At 36.4% G+C, this 16,041-nt stretch overlaps 1 protein-coding gene across 3 annotated transcripts in view; it reads right to left on the bottom strand.

The window, feature by feature from the left end:
* Nucleotides 1-16,041, bottom strand: part of vps50 (VPS50 EARP/GARPII complex subunit) — a 133,802-nt gene that overhangs the window by 61,049 nt on the left and 56,712 nt on the right. For all 3 annotated transcript variants that reach the window (XM_088928870.1, XM_088928872.1, XM_088928871.1), the window contains one exon: nucleotides 8,733-8,865. In XM_088928870.1, the coding sequence (XP_088784996.1) occupies nucleotides 8,733-8,865 (133 nt within the window). The remainder of the gene's footprint in view (nucleotides 1-8,732; nucleotides 8,866-16,041) is intronic.

Raw genomic sequence — 16,041 nt, 5'->3', positions numbered from 1 at the left:
ATGCTTTCACTCAAGGCTAACAACAAGGATTTACATGACTGCAGTACAGGCAGAACTTTTAAAAGCTTTAAATTTTGAAGCACATTTCATGTCAGAAAGGAAGAGTGTAGTCTTGCACCAAAAATAATATACTACACATCAAGGTCTTAATTTCTACCTGCCTTCTTGCTCTCCTCCTTCCCTCATAGCAGTATTGAGGCTTGGAATAAAGCATCAAGGAATAAAGACTTTTCACTGTATTTCAAAGAAAAGCTGTAGCAAGTGCATACCCTGTAAGTTAGCATTAAGGTCTGGATTCATTACGTCAAAGCAGTGTTTCATTTAACCTACCCAAAATATATTCTAGGAAAGTGTTAAAACGGGAAAATAAAACATACAGAAATATCTTAAGTGGAAATGCTAGATGAAACCTTCAGGTAAACTGTCTCCCCAGTCAACTTGCTCCTGACTGAATACAAGAGTGTTCGTCAAGACCATTATTACTGTGACCCCTACTGTGGAAGTTTATTTATTGTCGATGATAACTGTTGTCTCATCCAAGATCTTACCTGTAGAAATGTGAATTGGTACTGTATGACCAAAAGGAAAAGGTTCTATCTAGCTCTAAGCTCACATAAGGTCTTTCCACCATTTTATTAGAATTCTTGACATACTGGTCCCCAAAATAAATGCCCTATGACATATTTAAGTTCATACTGTACTTTCCCTGTGGGAAGTTGTCCCGCATCAAAGTGCAAAACAGCAAGCATGGTAATAGGGCAAATTCGTCCCTCTTTAAAACCTCATTCGATCCTTAAAAGACTACGCCTAGCTGTCAAGCTGTCACTGTTAAAAAACAAGATATTCTGACTGGATGCAGGACAGGTTAGGCAGAATAAAAAGAAATCACAGCTGACAAGCTCTGAAACAAAATATAATTATTGGAAAAATAAGCTTTTTAGACAAAAATATGACTAACAGACTTGACTATCATTTCCAGTGATAAATCACACAAAAATCATAATGTCTTTCTCTGTGACAGGCTTTTTGGAAAACATCTTAAAATGCTGTATGCATATTTCTTAGAAAAGCAATCCTTATAAAACATGCACCTGTATAATTTAAAAGTACCCTTTACACAGCATATAAACTTGATCATTTACAAAAGGTACTTCAGACATTCATGAAATAATGTTTGAAAAGACAAAAGGAGTTTCAATTGGCATGAAACTATTACAGAACATAAAAGGCCTGACTAGACTAAGGGACTGTTTGGTAGTTAAACAAACAGCACAGACAAATTACTGTCGATAAGATAAGTAATAAAATATTGACATTTTGCATAAAAGTATAACATTTGTCAAAGACCAAGGTTAAATCAAAATGCACCTAGCATGCAGAAACGACTAAGCAGGTATGTATTGGAGACTCACTGTTTCTTAGTGGTTTCTTGTTTATTTCCAGCAGAAGCCCATTTCGAAATACAAGATTTGTAAGTAACAAGCGGAAGGTGGATCAAAGCTTTCATTAAATTCGAGTGTTAAGCATATCCTTTAGATAGCTGTATTAAAACTTATAGAAAAAAACTATTTTCTGTCAAGAAAAAAATACACTGCTCTGTGAATTCCCCACAGTTTAACTGCATGTAAACGTGGTTTGAATTATTAGTAATTTCCTTGACATTAAATTACATACTGTATTGCAGTTTCTGTGTAAATTACTTTACCTTAGACAAGCAAAATAAATCCTTGATTATATTACAAAAACTGCAATCTGCATTTGCAGCTAAAATGACAAAACCATGCATAGAGCCTTTATCAAATGAAAATTCCATATCAAATGGTAATTTTCCTTACTACTCTGGAATAAATGACTGTTCATCCACTCAATAAAATTTCAGTAACGTGTCAGCTGACATTTACTCATAATTCATGTTGTATTAGCATAGGAGAACGATAAGCTTATTCTTTTTGTGTTTACTTACATGGGTGTTGAATTCTACGGAAAAAAATTGTACTATTGCAGAGTCAAACATGTAGTTTGTATAAAGTTAATACATTACTGACATGAAGACATCACTGTATTCCACCAGACCTTCAACCCTGTGTTAAGAACCTGGAAATCAGTATTGCACTGATTCAGCAGGGTAAATAATCTATTCCTGAGCTTCTAAACAGGTAGTATGATTAGAAAAGCCAAATGTGGAACAGTTCAGTTTGATGAGCAGCTTGAATCACAGCCTGCAGCTTATATCCTTCATGCTAAATTGTTTGGCTACTTTCATCTTCGCCTGTGACACTTCACATAAAAAACGTGAAAGTTTTTAATTTTTTGCATTGTGTTCAGGCATTAAAAAAACATTAACAATCTTTGGCTTGCTGTTTATTTTTCACTGCTAAAGGGGTTGTGTTACTGATGATGTGAAATATTATTTTGTTCAGTAAAAGTAAACAAAAATATTAATAGCAGTACTAGTTTGTGGAATCTTGGTATACTGCTTCACATACATTATGTTCTAACTCTTTTCATTAAAACAAACATTAAATCAAACAAATGGTCTGAAATCTTATTTGCAAAAGATTAAGCCTAGTGATATAAACTTTTTGAGAGACAGGGAATCCTTTTAGAATATGAATAGCATGTAACAGTCAAGGTATAGTTTCCATAATTTCTTTTAAGAAAATTCCAGTCATGGAAGTAAAAATATGTAGCACAATCATTTACTATCACAAAATGTGCTCAATTCTGTCTTGCTTTAGGCTGCAATTTGCAGTTTTTCAAAACAGAAATGTCCATACATCATCTCACAATGTCCAAAAATAAAACTTAAAACAGAAAGAGGTCTGAAAAACCTATACAGTAACCACAAAACCTTCAGTGAGTGAGGCACTTCAAGTTGTAATTTTCAAGAGCAGGCGGCTGTGTCAGAAGATCTGCTTCCAGTCTGTCAGAGTGCAGCTCTGGAAGACGGTCCATGAAGATTAATCTGGCTGCAAGCAGCAGGAGGATTCAATCATTGGTCTATGTTAAAATCCATGGCAAAGCTTATTACTAGAGTATCACGACTGCCATGTGTTCATTACTTATGAACAGCATACTAGACCATAACAAATAGACCCCTGTACAAAGGTTGTCTAGGTACTTCACACCTATTGACATCTCATTAGCTTTCAATTGACATTGATAACCAATACCCTGTGTGCTTCACTACTGAGTACTACTAATGCCGCCTTCAATGTTTCGATGGCACAAAGAAGTTGTTTCATTGATAATTGGGCATACTGGTTCCTTTCAGCGTTCTTTCACCAGACCTGATATTCAACAGGTCATAGAGCCTCATCAGCTGTGCCCAGTAAACTCTGACACTCAGGAGATGGTTTAATGCTTGATCAACAGACAAATCCCTCCAATGCGTCACAGTCCATCATGAATGAACAATTCATCAAAATGATGCCAACAACATTTAAGTAAGACTTAAAATTTGTATTATATCACTAAATTAAAGGTTTAAATTAAACTAAGTTACAAGTTTATTTTAATGCCCAGTGTATGTAAAGTTTTTATCATTTGTTCTATAAAGCCACATTGTTAATTTTAATTACTTTAAATATGGAAATAAAGGAATTAGTAAAATGGTTGAAATAATTAGGAGAACCGATGTTTCAAGCAGATAAGCTCTCAGTATCACACACTGCTGTTCACTACTTTTTAAAATGACCCAAAACTGGGTACTTCTTAGACATGAAACAGGGTTTGGAATGACAGAGAAAATAGATCTGACATCTAGAAAAGATACAACTTTGTATTAGTTTGAGTAGAATGGTTAGTGAACAGGCTTCTTTACAGTTGCATATTTAATACAAACATTTGCTTTAAAAAAAGCAAATGGCTGCACGTGCACTGACTGTTCTTTAGTGTTCAGTGGAAGTCGTACTGTATATCTGATTCTGATTAAAGAGTGTCCTTTGAAAAACCTTGTCGCCAATTAATTCAGTGGTCTCAAAGGGAGAATGCTTTTATAATAAATTTCAGTGACTAGTTTCTAAAATATCTCATATTTGTCTTTTATAAATAAAATGCTATTGATTTAACCACGATTTTTCAATGAGTAAAAAGTTTTCTTTTCATTTAAAGAGAACAATCAGTGAGGGAAAACAACATCAAACATGAAATCTAGACGGACACCATTCATGTGGAAAACAATTATTACCTGTTGTGATTATCTCTGAATTATTTTGTGAACATGTTCAACTTTGTGAAGTTAAAAAAACAGCAATCAATAAAATTGCATGCCTTTTAGTTTAAAAATAATATGCCATGTAAAATAATTCACCTATGTCCAATAATGCCCCATTTTGTTACATTACAAATAATGTTCACACATTTGTTAATGTGAATACTGTTATTCAAAATTTGAATACTCAAACTGGGTGGAAAAAATCAAATGCCAACAACTACCGCAAAGACAAATCATTTTTTTTTAATTCTATAAAAAACTCTAAATATCAATACTGGAATATATTGATTGTGTAAGCATTCACCCCCTTTACTGCAACACACCTAAATTAGTTCAAGCACACAAAATTACTTTAACTGCATGCAATAATGCACATGATCCACACAATTTCAGAATAAATATATTAGCTGTCTCAGTAAGTTTCTGCCTCTGCCAGTAAATCAATTTTAAGCAAAAGGGGTTGCATGTGCATTTATATATGACCTATGAATATATTTAGTGAGGAACATAAGAAAGTCTACAAAATAGACCTATCTGGTTGTGCTTTGTCTTTTAATGAAGAGTCGGCACCAAAAAGAAAGTTGGGAAACTTGTTTCATCTACAAAGAGGTGTCTATTTCCAGTCATAAACGCAATAACAAATGCAACCGCTGTTAATTCCTGCTTGTGACCCTGGGTCCTCAGTTCAGTGTTGAGTGTGAAGCTGTCTTTGGATTGACTTGATCAGCACTCAGGAGGTTTCTGAAAGTATGAGTCAAATCTCCTTCGAGATCTTTTCAGCTCAAGACTAAATAGATTCTGTTTCTCAAACTTGTCTGTGCATGCAAGTCTTCTGAGACTGTGAGCTCAAATTGCTTATCTTTGAAGTCGTCCTAGGAGCAATATTACTTTTGCAACACAGTGGCCAAAAGTAAACACATTTGAACTGAGCTCTTGCTAGAGCATGGTACATTTTTTCCTTTTACTTAGATGCTTCCATTGATATACAGTAAATACAGTTTCCCATTTCTTGTCGGCATTAACATTAATCAGGAAGAGCAGTGGGCCTAAGATAGATTCCTGTGGTGCCCCACTAATTGTCTTATCACTAAGTAAGATTTCTTCACTTTTAATACTGCAATCATTTTGCACATCAATCATCTACTATTCAATGTGCATTTCCCGTACAGTGGATCTTAAAATCAAGATTGTCTTTTTTGTGTGAAATGTCATCAGATGCCTGATGGTAATCAAAACTACTTAATTTACAAAAAAGCTACTTTTTTATGAATCAATGACCATTCCTTGAACACTGATAACATCTTCTAGTTTGGCATTAATTTGGGTTATAAAGTTTCTAGAGTAATAAACATAACAGCAGTAAGACTAGTCTTGAACTACCTGTTCTGTTTTGACTGGCTTTTTGTGTACAGGTTGCAATTTTCTTGGGGAAAAACCCTTGTGTTGACTCTCTATTCAGAAACCGTCATTTAAGGAATTACAGCACACATTATAATATAACTGGTTAATTTACACCAGAATGATTTTGTCAACTGCCTTATCCAAGATTTTCTAAAAAGAACATTACAGCATTTTAGTGTTAGAAAAAACACAAGATTTTAAAAACACTAGGCAAGAAGCAAACAGAACAAGACTCTCCATGGCATGAAACACTCTTGCACTATACTAAAAGGCTCTTCAGAGAAGAGAAGACGCGTTAAAATCATTCATTTTAAGGACTCCATTGCTCCAGCAAACGTTTTAATCCACACAGGATCTTGCTGATTATAAACACAAAAATTACATTCATAAATTACTTTATGTACAATTTAGAATCAAGAGGAGAAATCTGAAATAGGTGTACTGCACGCTATGTAGGAATACTGTAAGAATACAGAACAAAATTCCTGTAAAAATCCTAAATGAGGCATTCATGTGTTTCCCTGTTAACCCCACAGCCTGACCTAAACTTTGTTTAAAATGTGTCTCCAATGTCACTTTGCAGGCTTTGTTCTTGAAGATCTGGATGTGGCTTGAACTTCACAAAGACTTATAACAGATGCACATTCATCTGTCTCAGTATCTGATACACAAAACAGAAAGAATGTTAGATTTGAAGAATGCAGAATCACCACCTAAATAGGATACAATCCTGACATGTAATTATATTCTGAACAATGAGTCATCACCAGATTTGTAAATTATGCACCTGTGGCTGTCTTAACTAACTAGTTCTGAGCAGATGATACATCAATGGCAAAATAAATAAACTACTACAGACAGCACAACAACATTATTAGGTCTCCTCATTAATCTGTCTGAAACCGTTATCTTTCAGGAACCTTTCAGAAGGGTAAGTAAGAAAGCTACTTGTCCCAGTGAGCGCTGTGGAAAACTGGAGCCTGCCCTGGAAGCACAGGACAGGAATGAGGACACAGGAAACTCTCCCTGGGCAGGATGCCAGTATATCCCAGAGCCATAGAAAAAGGAAGCAACTCGAATATCCAATCAATCCAGCATGTCTCAGAAAGTGAGAGGAAACTAAAGAGAAAGTGCCCTGGACCCAAAAAGAATCACACCCAGGAGATCAGACCAGTTAAAAAGGAGAGGCAGGCCATTCTACGTAGATAGCAGGCCATCTAGCCATTTAGTAGTAAGCAGCGAATTGATCCAAAGATTCCATACAGCTGTTTCTTGAGAGAAGCCAGGGTATCAGCCTTAACAGCATGGCTGGAGAGCTTGTTCCAGACGCCCACAACCCTTAACCTATGAGCTGTGAGGCAGCAGCTCAAACCGCTGTACCACAGTGCTGTTTCGAAAACTTTCAATGTGTACTTATTATAGAATAAATAGGTGAATACAATTTATATATGGAATGTATTACAATATAAGACCAAAGAAATAGGTTCCTGTAGGCAGTTATTTGATGTTGCTCTAATTCAGGTTATAAAAAATCGGGATAACATTATATCGCACTATTGTTCAACCTCTGCCAAGGGTAGGGGTTGGATTGGTCGGCTCTCAATGCTCAGCGACACAGTGATGCCTGCACCCTCTAAGTCCTTGCGGGAAAGGGAGGGCGCCTCTCCTCCAATCTGAGCTGAATCTCCAGTACGGGACTGTGGTGCCTCTCATGTGTTAAAAAGCAAATGACCTGAATTGACCTCATTTACAATTCCTCACTCTCCCCCGTGTGCGGTCACAAGGTCTGTAGCTACGAGTCGAGATATGAAAAACACAATTTGCCAAATGGTGATTCAAAGTTGGATGTTTATAATAAACCACTTTTTAAAGACTTTTTTAATACTTCTATTTAAAAAAAAAGGAGTTGAAAAAATATATTTGGAAACAGCTTTTTGTCACCATGGATACCTTTCTATGGTTATGTTATGTGGTACGCTTGTAATCAACTCCAGGAAATGTGAAGAAAGTTAAATAATGAGTAAAACTTAAAATAAAGTTTAAAGGAAAAAGTCATTTAAATTTAAGAGAGGTTGGATGTTAAGGGGTTATTTTTGGTTTTAGCATCCTGTCAATGTTTACATGACTAAGCTTTGTTGAATGTTTGTAAGAGATCCTTCGATTGTCCTTTTGATTGTCCTCAGTTTCAAAGTCAATGACGGTACACAGACTACTTTATTTTTGCCCAGTTACCTTGGTAACAATTATCACTGACAAAAACTAAAAGGATATCTACTGTACCATGTTGCACTAGTCAATAGCAACCATTCCATGAAAACATTACTCCTAAAGAACTCATTCAATAGGTGCATTCAATAAATACTCTGATAGTGTCATCCATGTGCACCTATGATGCTAATATTAATATCCACTGATTCTCATACCAGAACATAAAGAAGCAGTTACCAAGGTCCCCTGCTTGAAAATGACTCAAAATGCAATCCTTCATAGGGTTTAGGGTTTAGAGAGCATTTCAAAAACACGTAGATGTTCAGTAAGACAATGCAATAGAACATGTATGCAGATTGGATGTCTTTTCACCAAAACATCCAACAAAAGCAAATATTTGCAGAAACATCCGACTTAATTAGGTAAACAGCTTACAGTCCTCCCAGACACTCTCAAGGATAATTATTCCATTTCTTGACAAAAAGAGAGATGTGTTTACCTTTTTAATTTGCTTCAAAAGAGAATAATTTATGTTACAATGAAAACACTGGAAGACACACAGTATGGAAAGTTTATGAACTGCACAGAAAATGCCTGTTTATACCCAGAAGGGCACCATCTGGACTGTCTTCTTCTTAAGTGTGATTCTTTTCTTTGTGTTTTCCTTTGATGTTCCTGTTAGTTTTGCATGAGTTGTTTCTTGCCATATACACTTACCAGGAAGACAGAGATGCATCAGTTTAGGTTTCCTGCTCTAGGATTGGTGAGTAACATTCTTCTCTGCAACGCTGAGGAACAGTTTCTATTTTCTGTTTCACAATCTTGATCACTAGTGAACCGCATCGGCCATCTGTCCCGTGTTTGTGCCTGCTAATATTAACATCCATGTGTCAACACATGTACCTACCTGCCACAGGAACTGCCTCTTCTTTGTCATGCTCCTCGTGCCACTCCATAGTTCGATGGTAACTCAGCATCACTTCCCACAAGGCTTTGCACAGATCGGTGAGGCATGGTATGTAACTATCTGGAGTAATGTGCTGTTGAAAACAAGGCAGAACAAGAAAAATATTAAAATTCACAACAGAATATTAGGACATAACAGGCAAGCTTAAGCATATGTATGTATTACACAGGGTAGTATTATGTTAATTACTATAAATAAATAAAACACTAAAAAAAGACAATACAGTGATAAGAGACAAGACAACCAGTAAGACTCCTGTGTTGGAGGCACATTAAACAATCAATTGCTAAATCCTGGATTTGTATAAACTAAAACAAATGAATGTTTTTAATTGGTATTTCAATACCAATTCAATGCTTTTTATGTACATATTGTATGAATAACAGTATTGTGAAGACCCCAGCTTCATAAAGCCTAAAGTGTTTATGCTTACGACAAAAAAAACTATTTAGGTTTTTTTAACAATGCTGAACATAGTTAAGAACAAATAGATTTATACTGCATTCTTAGGTTCACCTTTAAACTCAGCAACAGGACAGCAGAAATACAGAACTTATTTTGAAACAGGACAACTGAGAAACATGAAAACACAATTCTGGTCAACCATTTGTAAGAGTAGGCATGTTAATCCCGGTGTCCTGGCCGGTACAGAAAACTTATAACCATTTTGCAATTGGTGTATTTATTTTAACCCCAGTGGCCTGACTAAATTCCACTCTGGGCTTCACTAAATTACAGTAGCTCCTTAATCTAACTGCTGAAGTAATTTCTCATTTCTCTGCTTGACCTGCTGTGTTGGTGCATACAAGCTCCATCATCCAGGCAGGTCCAGCATTTCAGAGGCGGGTAATTTAGGTTCTCTCCCATGTGTGAAGTACTTGAAAATTCTTCATGAAAATAATTATATAAATACAACTAATCATTAATTAACTTGCTGATTAATTTACATATTTAAAGGCAAAGGCTTCTATAAAGAAATATAACCATTCACTTTAGAAAATGTCATCTTTCCACAACACATGCTTACTGTCCCCAGAGGAAATAAGAGAGTCAGTGAGACTGTGTGTAATATGTGTAATAAATGTACTTCTAAAAAACCAAAATGTATATCTCGCCAACTTGATTTATTGGTGCAATAAGACTATATTTCACCTCAATCACAAACCAAAAAGCTATAATTATCAGGTTGCATGCAATTCTTACTTTAATGTACCCTGTATTTAATTTCACAATGAAGTTCTACAACATTGCTTAACATTTCTAGCCTGCTAGCTTGGAAGGGTATTCTGACCCTTCCAATGGTCTCCCAATATGTGAAATCGCAAAATGATGGATCCCTGTTTTTAAAATGAATAATTTGTTTTCAAAACCTGAACGCTCAAGCTGACAGCTTCTAAGGGGAAGATAAGTTACAGTAAATGTCAGCAAAAACGACTGAAAAAAAAAACTGAACTATGTTGATTGCGGAAGTAATTGGAACCACCGAGCTCAATATTTGCTGGAAATGCTTTTTGCAGCAATTCCAGCCTCAAATCTCTACCTAATTTGCACACCGGCCTGGTGTAAATGTTGCCCTTCTTGGCAGATTTGTAAATGTTACTTGGGGATTGCTTACGGACAGCAGTTTTCAAGTCTTCCCACAGAGTTTCAAAAGGATTCAAGTCAGGAATTTTGACTGGGCCACTCAAGAGCAGTCACTTTCTCATTCTTAAGCGTCTCCATTTCTAGCTTTGGCCTTGTGCTTTGGGTCACTGCCATGCTGGAAGATGAAACGTCCCTATTTTAGGTCTGCAGCAGGTTTTTCTCTGTGATCTGCCAGTACTTTGTTCCATCGATCTTCCCATCAGTCCGGACAAGCTTTCCAGTCCCTGCTGATGAGAACCACAACTACAACAAAAGACTGCTGCTATCGAGCGCGGCAGTGTTGCCTGAGTGAAGCAGTACAGTGAGTTTGGATCAGATAATAATGCTTTGCATTTAGACCAGAACATTCCAGTTGTGACTTGTCCGACCACAATACAGTACCTTCTGCCACACGTTTCAAGAATCAGGCTGGTGCCTTATGTGGGATTTGAGATGCGTTTTTCAGTTCCATACAAGGCACCCTTTGTGGAGCGACGGGATGTTGTGGACCCATAGAAAGTCGCTCCCATCTTAACTACTGAACTCCGTACTCTTTCCAAGTCGCAGTTTGCCTCACAGTGGCATCCCTAAACAGTTTCCTCCCTGCCTGCCTGCCCAATTCGGAGGGACAGTCTGATCTAGGCAGTGTTTGGGTTCCACATCTACATAAAAGACTGACATGCTCAAAGACATATAAGGACTCTTTGATATATTTTATGCTCTTCTCCTAATCTGTGCCTTTCTACAACTTTATCCTTGAGTTGCTTTGAAAGCTCCTTGGACTTAATGGCTAAATCCTTGCTTGAAATTCACAACTGTACCTCACTAATGCAACCTTACAGGGATAAGAGTACTTATTCTGAAATCATGTGTAATAGTGAAATCACCACTATTGCTGCACACAGACTGAGGCTCACTAAGGTAATTTTGTGCACCTTCATTAATTTAGGCTTGTTACAGCAAAGTATTTGAATACTCATCCAAAGACACCTTTTCCATCTTTCTTTACTGAAATTTGAATGTCTAAGGTTTTAATGTATGTACAGTTGCTGTCAAAACTGTGGTATTAACAGTAAAGAAAGATGGAAAAGAGTCAGTGCCTCAGTATTGACAGCTACTTTAAATAAATTAAAACCTTTGACATTCAAATTGGAATTACAATACAGCACATGCAGTTGGCACTCTATGGGAATCTGAAGGTTATAAAAATCTGTCAATTTTTTATAAGACAGCCTCGAGTGGTTTGATTAAATATGCACAAATTAAAAAATGAAACACACATGAGAGGTTAGGGTATAAAGAACACATCGGTCTCTGTGGTGGGGAAAAAGTTATAATCAAAATGAAACCCAATAAGCAAAAAGGAAAGGATTTGACTAATATCTGGCTGTAGAAAAGCAAAATTAGTGAGAGGCCTTCTGAAGAAAAGGCCAAGGCATTTTAAGTTTTCATGCTGGTATTTTTCATATTTCACTTCAAGCCTTTTAACAAGAAACTAGCCAAGTGGCTGTACTATGCTGTTTTCAAATAGGCAATGTTATTTTTACCACAGTTGCAGTCCTGGACTACAATTACAGACACATTTATCTTTTTCTGGATCTTCTGTCAACACAAATGAGCTCACATCATCCCTTTATTTAATTGAGCCAACCAAGGTCTCCGCTTACTTTTAAATACCATAAATTACTCTACTCCAGTGAGAATACCACATTTTTTACACAGAGGCCAAAAAAGTAAATAGCAACACAGCTTATGCTGTGGAAAAGTTAATAGAACTTTGAATTTATTTCACTGAATTTTTACATCAGACATCTTACTTACTTCTTACTCCCCTGTGACTAAGGCCTGGGCCTTTTCCCTTCTTTTTATGACTTTGCTACCCAATTTAGTTCTCCAAGCACAATATATCACTTTGGCCTCCGCAATACCAAGGTAATTAGCAATTAATCAACTATCTTACCATTATTTTAAACAAAGGATTGATTGACTTCCTGCTCACAACACATATATATGCAGGTCAAAAACTTGCCATGAGCATTTCGTTACTATTTCAGTAATGTTAATTTAATTAACGCCCATTATTATTTTATTATTAGGCAAAATTCCCAGGTTCTTCAGAAGTTTACATGGCATTGATATTTAGATGCACCAAATTCTGGTGAGTCTGTGAGCATATCCAAGCAATCATCTGTGTAATTAATTTAATTTTCCATAATTTGTTTCTTCTTACTGTCAGGACAAAATACCCCTTCTACTGAGGAAAAACAATAGCAAAATGTCACACAGAACACAAAAACAGATTTGTGCTATTCGACCCCCCCCCCAAGTCACCATTTGGTGCCTGTTGTTAAAATCAGGAAAAAGACCAAACAAAACTAACCATCAGCATAAAGCAGCGAGCATTTGCTCAGATTACGGACACTGACTCGGCAGAGTTTGTTATATCCAGACGAGCAACGTTGTGCTTCTGCCTAACCAATGAACTTTCAAATTATGAACACAAATTTGGAAAGCGATTTAACTTCCAGGTGGGGCTGTGGTGCGTTGCTGCTTCACAGCACTGGGGTCCTGGGTTTAATTCTTGGGGTGCTGTCTGTGTGGAGCTTGTATGTTCTCCCCGTGTTCGTGCGGTTTTCCTCCCCCAGCCCAAAGACATACTGGTAAGGTTCACTGGCCCTGGAGTGAGTGTGCCCTGTGATGGACTGGCATCCTCTCCAGGGTGTATCCTGCCTTGCGCCCACTGTGTCCCAGGATAGGATCCGACCCTTAATTGGACGAAGTGGTGAGAAAACGGACGGACGGATTTAACTTCCAGACTCTGTGGGTGGGGCTGCTTGCTGGCTTGGCCACTTCAGATCATGTACCTTTACTTCTCTCGGGTTATTCACTTGTTTTAATTTTATACTAGGAAGCAATGCATGAGAGGAAGTAGCAGGGAAGGAACAAGTAACATCATTTGGCCCTGGAACTGCAGCTCTACAACACAGCAGATCAGTTAGATAAGTGAGAGGTCTCTTCAACAGCTGAATTAGTGGGGGGGGGGTTGTATGCATTAGAATACATACACCAATTGAAAAACAGTAATAAGTAACAGTAATAAGCACTGTCAGAAAAACACTCTACAGCTGCAACCAGTAGTTGATAAGTTATCCTAACCATGACAGATGCCGAGTACTTTTTTTGGCCTTTTTTCTACAATCAACTAACATGAGGAAAAGGGCAGCAATTGCGATCTTTTTAAATAATGCTTAAGTAAATCACAGTGTTACTTTTTTATAATGCCACTACAAGGCACATCATAAAATGAGAAACTGTTTAGGCTTTTGCATGCAACCTGAAATGTTTCAATTTTGAGGATGGAAAAATTCAGGACACATCAAATAATTAGAAATGTATGTTCTAATATACATTTTTAATTCATTATTTTTGTACACAATTTCACATAATCCACTCATGTATGAAAACCACCACAAGAACATGTGAGCTACAGATTATGAATCTTATATACAATCCTGAAGAAATCAGCCTTCGACACTCTTGAAGACCATTCCAAGAACAAAGAGTAAACTGCATGTTTGAAAAAAACGTTTTCTCAAACTACAACGGCTAACACCGTATTCAATAACAGGACAGAAAAAGAGAATAAAGACTGCATAAGGAAAAGGAACTTAAAATAAATTTTTACTACATTTACTTTTGTGATGTCATTTTCCTATTAAACCCTTAAAAAAATCCAGTTTTAATTTGAATGTTTAAATATAAAGGCATACTAAGGATTGAACAACCAACATTAATCTCAATTCTTTGACATTCAATTTCTGTGCTTGATGCAGTAGTTCGTCAGCTATGATTGTGCTTCCTAAAACCAAACAAGGTGACTTTCAGGCTCCTACATACATTTTTTTTTTACCTGAGCCTAAGACATGGCTAAAGACTAAGAAATGATCTTCATATGTTTCTTCTATTTCCTTAAATTTTTTGTTCAACGTTTGTGCACTTTCCATTACTTTTTCATTATTCTCTGCAGATGGTAATATTAATGTGCAAAAAAGCACAAGTATTGATTGTCATGTGTGAGATTCTATCCTTTGGTGAACATTTAAAAAGTAATAAACTACAAAATGAAGTCACCTTACTATTACAAGTAACTTGTGTAAGAGACTGCGTTAAAAACTGACAAGACATTGGAGGAAAATAACTTTCAAATATCCAGTTAGGGCACTCTTTGGATTGCATATACTTTTATATGTAAAATAATTCATGACCTCTTGTGAAAAGCAATATTACAAAATATTTCGTTTAAAAAAGTAATTCCTTTCAAGGGTAACTGGAATGTATCACTTATTAAACGTAACTATTAACACTGCACACAATATAATATTGTTTGTCTTAAAATAAATGGATTATCAGAAAAACAAAACCAGTAACTATGTTCTGTTTTTCTTTGTAAAATGAAAGATGCAGCATGATGCTTGTTAATGTCCTACAAGGTCCAAAACATATGCCCCATGTTAAGCACATCCTTCACCACATTTTGTCAAAGTTCAAAGGTACTAAACATCCTTACTCTCCCAACCCAAATTTGACAACAATCAATCAGAGTATGAAAATCTACTCCAAAGAGTATAAACAACTAATTTCCTTGAAATACTGGAAACCGGATACTTGGACTTATGTCTTCCACTCCTGGGTAAAACTCACAATATTAAAAGAGAACAAAGACAGATGAACCGTCAATGACCTTTACAGCAAAGGGACCAAGGTGAAATGACATCCTAGAACTTGATCCCTCGAATAAATGTTACAATCTATTAAGCATAGCTTTAAACAAATCGAAAAACTCTTTAATCTAAAACCTTGAACAAAATCTGAAGGAGGTCTGCAAAGTCAAAACCTATAAAACTAAAGAGTAGAAAAAGCAATGACAGAGTCTAGACTGGAGGAGCATGACCTTAAGTGGTGAAAGGAGTGACACTTTTAAGATGCAGCTGATGACTAAGGATTTTGTATAACTGAGATTTATTAAGACTTAAGCAACAAGAATTAGCCTCAGCATATATAAGAGAAGAGCTTTATGGGAAAACAGTTTGTGAAAAGGCAGTGGGGAAAATCAATTACTGCTTAAACAGATTTCCTGTTGTGCCAAATAATTTAATTTCTTTTCCAATAACACTGAACCAGAACACAGTATGACAGTAGGTAGGGTAAGGGAAAGCACAATGATCTATGTACAAATGTATTCTTTCTTTTTTATCTAAATCAGTAAGTCATCTTCACCACACTGCCTTTATTAGGATAACATTACTTTCCGTTGAGTGACCTTGGCATCAGGCAAGGTATTGTGATCTCAGCCTGAGGCTATGTACTTCTTGGATGGGAGGCCTTTTAAGGAGAATCAAGTACTGCAATGACTGACACTGGTGAACCAGCGCTTAGCAGTCTTACATTTGGAAAAGAAAATTCTGTCAAGTTTCTGGTGATAGACAGAACTGTTACCTAAGACTGCGATGGTAAAGGTAAAATGTCCTCAACATTGACATTAAGACACAAAGAAGACATAGGATGCTGTCTCTAATGTCATGGTTAAAGTAAATGCTTAGACACACAGCCTTCCTCAGCTTTCCTC

Source organism: Atractosteus spatula, chromosome 12 (genome assembly GCF_055471065.1).
Source record: "Atractosteus spatula isolate fAtrSpa1 chromosome 12, fAtrSpa1.hap1, whole genome shotgun sequence".
Lineage (NCBI taxonomy): Eukaryota > Metazoa > Chordata > Actinopteri > Semionotiformes > Lepisosteidae > Atractosteus > Atractosteus spatula.
Note: the sequence above shows the minus strand (reverse complement) of the source record. Positions and strands in the feature narration are given on the sequence as shown.